The sequence below is a fragment of the Rutidosis leptorrhynchoides genome, chromosome 5 (genome assembly GCF_046630445.1).
Source record: "Rutidosis leptorrhynchoides isolate AG116_Rl617_1_P2 chromosome 5, CSIRO_AGI_Rlap_v1, whole genome shotgun sequence".
In the NCBI taxonomy this organism is placed as follows: Eukaryota; Viridiplantae; Streptophyta; class Magnoliopsida; order Asterales; family Asteraceae; genus Rutidosis; species Rutidosis leptorrhynchoides.
In genome coordinates, this window is record NC_092337.1 from 153,077,718 (window position 1) to 153,084,428 (window position 6,711).

The following is a 6,711-nucleotide window of genomic DNA, read 5'->3' on the forward strand; positions in this document are numbered from 1 at the left end:
AAATCGACGTTTCAACAAAAATAAAAAAGCGATCTCACTTGCCTCAACTCACAAGAAGAATTAGAAATGAAAACACGTTACCAAATCCACGTGCCACTTTCCCAATACTTTCCACCGAAGCGAGCGTAATCCACCAATATGCCCTTATACTCGAGCCACACGACATAGATAAACTTGCTTCGTCTATGAATCATCAGAGAAAAAAAATGAAACCGTCTCAATCGGTCGAAGTTTGGTTAGACAATTTCTCAAAACTCTCATAGTCCAAACACTACACTATTCGGTGTTCGGTTAGCCAAATTTAAAATTTTCAAAAATCATTTTACAAATTCGATTTGAATTTTTTCGACTTGGCTTCGATTTGATTTCCGATTTAAACGATTTTAATTAAACCGATGAACACCCCTGCATTCAACTTTCTCTTACGTGGCGTTTAGCCATTTGTAACCCTTGTAATTAGCCGTCCTAAGATATATACTTGCTGTTTTAGGAATAAAACATTGTTTAACATGTGACCGAGTAATGTATATTTATTTAATAAACTGTCAACATAATGAATATAACTACAAATTGTATATTTGTGTAATTTCCAATGTTATAATAAACTTCTGTTAACAAAAAACTAGCCAAATCCACCTTCCATAATCCATATCTTTTTCAAACTCTGCTTAACCAGAATAGTACTAGTTAAAAAAAAATAATAATAAAAAAAAAAAATCACAGGTCCACAACAAATAGTTTGATCATATGGAGAGAGGATCGAGGTACAAAGCCTACACCGATCTTCGCGAATCAAGACTCAGGATGAAACGAACAAATAACAACTCGCCTCCATTACAACTTGAAGTTCAGGAGTCAATCAATAAAACGACTTCATTCAAGGAGCAAGTTAAACTCGAGAGTCAGAAGAGTTTTCAGGCTAAGCCAACTCATCAACGAAAAGGTTCATGTGTGTTAACTCAAAGTGTTCGTAATGAGAAGAAACCGGCTCTGCCATTTGTAGTGAACAAGTTTACTCCACCGCCTGCCAACATTTATTCAAGATTTGGAACAAGTAATAAGTCGTGCGTTTCACCAGAGAAGAGAAGAAACGGCGTTTTCAGGGCCATTAGTTCTTCAAGAAAAGCTATGCAAACATGGATGAAATGAACAGATTGTTTGGTTCTGCACCATATCAGTCAATTTCGATTTGGTTCAAAAGATTTGTTGTTTTGTAAAATTCTTTTGCATTTAAATTGTTTTGATTCTGATTTTTTTATAGAACGGTAAACATAGATATCCAGTTATAATAGTACATTACGGAACTCGAACTCACAACCTCAATGTTGATAATTATCGTTGATGTCAACTTTAGTACACATTGTGTATGTTAATTATATTTAGAATATGTTAAAATGGCATTGGAATTTATGTTGGAGCTAATCGATTAATTGTGTCTCACATTGGAAATGAAAGAAAACAATGTATGTATATAAGCTTAGGAAAGCTCCCTCTATCACTAATTGGTTTTAGAGTAATAGAAAACCCTTGAGCTTATATCCAGGACATGTTGGTAGACCTAAATCGATCCTACAAATGGTATCAGAGCTACGGTTGTAGCCCATATGTGTAGACGGCGCAGAGTGCAGGATATGTTTGTGGACCTAAAAACGATCCTACAAATGTTATCAGAGCTAATCGACACGGTTGTAATCATTGAGGTAGTAGGGGTTCAAACCGAGACGACTGTGGACGTGACCGGAAAAGAGATCAAGAGTCCGGGAAGAGTCGAGATGGTGTTGAACGGGTTCAGGATAAAAAAAAAAAAGTCACGTTATATGATACAAGTGCATAAATAAACCAATTAAGGGGGTGATTGTTGAAGTTAATCGGTTTTTAGTATCCACATCGAAATGAATGAAAAAAGTGTATGTATATAAGTTTAGGGAAACCTCTCTCTATTATCAATTTTAGTGTACTAGGAAATTCTTGAGCTTATATTTCAGGACATGTTGGTAGACCTAAATCGATCCGCACATTAAGCATCAAGTTACCAAAATTCAGATTTCTTCTCAAACAAATTGCAGTTTGAGCAAATAAAAATCTTAAGATAGACATAGAACAAACAGTTGTACATTTACTAAACCAACAAAAAAAAACAGATCTTGCTTCTGTTCACATCCATCAATTTGTACAATACATTAAACAATACCAGTCGAAATCTCGATAACAATTTCATCAATCAACATCCGAAATATATCGCCTTCGATTATACCACCCGCCCCATACATCTCAATCTCGAAATCCGTCCATTTCCCTAAATAATGGCTCATGTCACTCTCAACCAACTCATCCGTTGTCGCACCAACAAAACACATCCAACGTCTCACTTCGTCCATAGCTTCACGAATTAAAATATCCGAACCCATAAATGGAGGTAGGTTCATCCATGCCCTAAATCCACATTTCAAATATCGCCCATATTTCAACTGCAAATATTCAATTAGGGCATCAAATACAAAACGCTTCACTTGGTATCGCGTTTTTGATTTCCCCGACCCCAAAAATTCGCCAAGTTCGGCCCGCATTACTGCTTCAAGAGTGTCGAGTTCAAGTAAAAGGTCACATACGAAGAACGAATTGATTTTATTTGGGTGGTGCGGGATTTGGCTGGCGAGAACGAGCTCGGAGTTGAAAATGACCTCTTTAACGTGGGCCCGGATATTCCCCTTCAATCGAGAATCGACATAATCAATGCTGTATAATACTTGTGTAATATAGGTGAGCAAATTGGCAACTAACTCGGTGTGGTTGTTATCGTTGGTCGATAAGACGCCAGAATAGAAAGCGTTCGACTCTGAATCTTGAAATTGGGATTCATCGTATGAGTAACTCATGGAGTCCGCATGCTTCGTGCGTACTGTAATAAAAAAAAAAAAAAAACACGTTAAAATTAAAGCAAAAGTGCCTAACTTCTTAGAAGTGTCAAAACGGGTGGCCGACCCGACCCACAAACACCTTCTGATTTTCATTTCGTGTATTTATACAAGTACTTGTTTTTTTATTTATGATAATCATAATTATGATAAAGATAAAGAAAACTGTATTGTTTCTACTTTCTACTGACATTGATAATCTGATTTTGAAAAATAAAATAATTTAGGAGGTTTTATTCATTTTGGATACCGTACATATTATGTTATGACCCGTTGGACCCATATATGACCCGCTGGACACATTATGGGTCACCCATATGTAAGATTTATACAGTACAAACCTGAAAAAAGAGGCCCCTTACCTGAGCTATCTTCCAAACTGCTGGAGCAACAGCTATCATTTGAGAAAGACGCTTCAAGAACAGATCCTGGGCTAAGATGATCACAATTTCGACCCCCAATAAATTTTCTTGCATTTTCTGATTTTCTCTAAATATATTATATTCATGTAAAAATAAAATAATGTCAAGTTGTATACACATATTATTTACAGTTGATATGAAATATGAAATTTATAGAAATGTATATCATACCTGCAAACATAAGCCCGTGTGGTGGTGATACGTTTGACTGCGATGTTGACTAAGTCGGTTCATTTGCGAACTAAAATCCATATTGTTTTGATGAACCGGCCGTCTCTCCATGTTTAACGCACATATTAGCTCTTCGAAAGTATTAGATGGCATTCGCTTAGGTGGAACACCATTTATTCCAGATGCGTAGTCTGTTTGACTAGTCAACTTTTCTTCAAGTAGAACACTCAAAGAATCTCCCATTGAATCGAACGGTTGTTGTATGCTTATCTTTCCATTAATCTGATTCGACGTAAACTTTTTGCGCGAAGTATATTTACCCGAAGAAGCGTTATTGTTCTTCATCGGAGAATTGAATCTAAACGCCATATCATTAACATTATTGTTGCCACCAACACCGATTCGATCTACGGTAAACGAAGTGCCACTTCTAACCATTCTCGGTCTATTATTCGAAGAACTTTCTCCTTGTTTTCCGATACGAGTAAAATGACGTTTCTGCCCTGAAGACAATTTGTTATCAAACTTGCTCCTCTTATCAAATTTTGTATCTTCAACTCTACTCGGTACCCTTGACCGTACTTGACCACTTAAACTCTTATTCAACACAAGAAAATCTTTAGTATCGTTAACTCCATCCGTACTAGATTTGTTAAATGGCAAACAATTCATTCTCGACTGAGATGAAACACCAACATCAACCACCTTTCGGTTTTCAACATGTTCCTGCGCTTGTTGGTTTGTCACCAGCCGTTTAACATAACTTTCACGATCAACCGGTTCGGTTTGATCAAACGAAGTGCAATGATATCTCGAGTTACTATTCGGTGACACTCGAGACTCACCAATATCAACCAAATTACCACAATTCTTACAAGGTTCCGACCCAAATTCATTTCCTATTGGTATTCGTTCACTACGAGGATAAGTAATCGCGTACTTGGACCTATTTCGACCCTGCAACCCCGGTTCTAAAATCCTAGTAGCAGCACCAAGTAACCGAGACGAATTCCTCTTTGTATGATGACTTGTATTTTTAACCGGGGTCACAAGTTTCGGATGATGATTCTTTCTAGATCGAGATAAAACGTTTTTCAATTGTAACGCTTCGGCTCCAAATCTACTTACATTTCTCCTATCAACCGTCCCCGTTCTTTGAAGCTTTTGAGGCCTAAATTCTTGTCTCGAAATTTCATTTTCAAGATGATCATCATCTCCCACAACTTTCTCTTTTCGCCTACCCCTAAATTCGCTCGAAGAATCTTTTAAAAGCTTATCGCGTTTTACGGATGGCATCGAATCTAAACCCATAAGCCTAGCAACTAAACTTGGAGTTTGACCCCCATTTTTTCCTACATTATTATTATTATTAACACCATTTTTGTTCTTATTTGGAAACCCACCACTGTTTTCATCAGCAATCTATAGAATAAAAAAAAATTACAAAATGTAAACAATTTAGGTTTAGCTAAATTATATAATTTAGCAGCTTATGGCCTTATAAGCATTTCAATTTAGGTTTAGCTAAAGTTAACAACTTCATAAGCCGTTAAAACTTGGCTCTAATAACCCATAAATTGGGGAAAAAATGTTAAAAATATATATATATATATACTACGTATATATATTAGAAAAATTGACATTTTGTTAATTAAAAAAATACCAGTCTCAGCTTAGGCAGCTTATCGTCACCTCCAAACTTCTTTGAAGCATCTTTTGCACGATCTGATAAAATAAATTAATGCAATACAAAATTAATTAATGCTTCAATACAAAAATAAACATTTAAAACATTTAAATACTATTAATTAAACATTAAATATTTAATTATTAGATATAATACGGAGTATATAAAAAATAAAAAACAATAAATTAATAATTAACCTGGTGGAAGCAATCGCTTAGAAAAAAGTTTCTTTTTAGCAAACCTTCGATTCCAATCAAAAAGTTGAAAAAATATACCAACACATCCACCACTTTTTCTAGCGGGTCTGTTCTCCGTTATCGCTAAAGACGACGTCGTTACGCTCGCAGTTTCACTCATTTTACAAAAACAAATAAAACAATAACAAACGTTTGTTTTTAAATCTGCATTTACATTTTCACTTTTTTTTTGTGATAAATCTATGAGGCAAATGCTGAAGATATGAAAGAATAAAGGAATCTACTGGCAAACATAAGCGTAAAATCAGAATGAAAACAACGTGACGTTACTTTTTGTTCACGAGAAACAAACTAATAATCTGACAAGAATCTAGAAAGCAAAACATGAAATCAAATCTTAAAAATGAAAATAAAAATAAAGAAAAAGTGGAGATGGGGGGATTAACGGTAGAGTGTAGGTAGATGATGATTGAAAAGACTGTTGTATGTGAAAACGGCTGTTTTTCACTTTTGACAGAGTGGTGCGTAGGATAAGGTGGATAGGTGCGTACGTAGTAGGGGAATGAGTAAGTTTAGAATCAGACAAAACTTCACACCCTATCAAACCCAAGTCGCTGTAAAGTCAACATTGTTAAATGAGCTTATGTTTACCAACTTTTCTCCAATCCATGTTCCATTATTGTACTATAGACACTTTGTAAAAAAACCGGATTATTTTCCGGTTAATTATAACAGTGGTTCCGTTCAACTTTTCAAAATTTAATTGTTTAACGTTAATTGATGGGTTAATATCAAATTTTGTAATCAAAGTCTGTAAAAGTCAAAATTAGTTAACATTTTAACATCATTTTAAATTAAAATTTAGAGTATTTTTAACAAAATAAACAATTCTATACAATTATATTAAAATTTATGTTTATGTCTATGTTAATGATTTTCTTCTATAATTTTACATAAAATATTGAAATTTAATTTTCACAGTACAATCCAATAGATCCCCGAATTTCTAATTACTCCTTCCAAAATCTCAAAACCGCATAGTGAATTTTGCAACATTGACTATAGGCACAGTTGTAAAAAAACCCAATGACTCATAGATTAATTTTGATTACTCATTTTTAAGAGTAGCCCGTTCTGATTTTTTAAAATATATTTAATTAATCGATCAATATCTATTGTTGGGTCAAAATTGAATTTGACGATTAAAGTCGGGCAATGTCGTCAAAGTCGGGCAATGTCAAAATTGGTTAACATTTTCATAAGGTCCAATTTTTCCTAAGGATCCAAATTTTTAAAACCTTAATCACGAGTTTCAACTT

At 34.6% G+C, this 6,711-nt stretch overlaps 1 protein-coding gene across 1 annotated transcript; it reads right to left on the reverse strand.

The window, feature by feature from the left end:
* Nucleotides 1-2,075: 2,075 nt before the first annotated feature.
* Nucleotides 2,076-5,728, reverse strand: LOC139848225 (uncharacterized). Its single transcript, XM_071837953.1, has 5 exons — nt 5,393-5,728; nt 5,172-5,233; nt 3,509-4,930; nt 3,278-3,404; nt 2,076-2,899 (listed from the first exon to the last, which is right to left on the reverse strand). Exons 1-5 carry the CDS (start codon nt 5,550-5,552, stop codon nt 2,181-2,183), a joined length of 2,490 nt encoding a protein of 829 aa, XP_071694054.1. The 5' UTR covers nt 5,553-5,728; the 3' UTR covers nt 2,076-2,180.
* Nucleotides 5,729-6,711: the final 983 nt, after the last annotated feature.

What these genes read in the sequence shown, in the direction of transcription:
- LOC139848225 (XM_071837953.1), bottom strand. Translation starts at nt 5,552, where the DNA reads ATGAGTGAAACTGCGAGCGTAACGACGTCGTCTTTAGCGATAACGGAG. An exon ending in AGCTGCCTAAGCTGAGACTG is followed by an intron (nt 4,931 to 5,171) that starts GTATTTTTTTAA and finishes TTTATTCTATAG; the next exon opens with ATTGCTGATGAAAACAGTGG. An exon ending in ACACGGGCTTATGTTTGCAG is followed by an intron (nt 3,405 to 3,508) that starts GTATGATATACA and finishes TAATATATTTAG; the next exon opens with AGAAAATCAGAAAATGCAAG.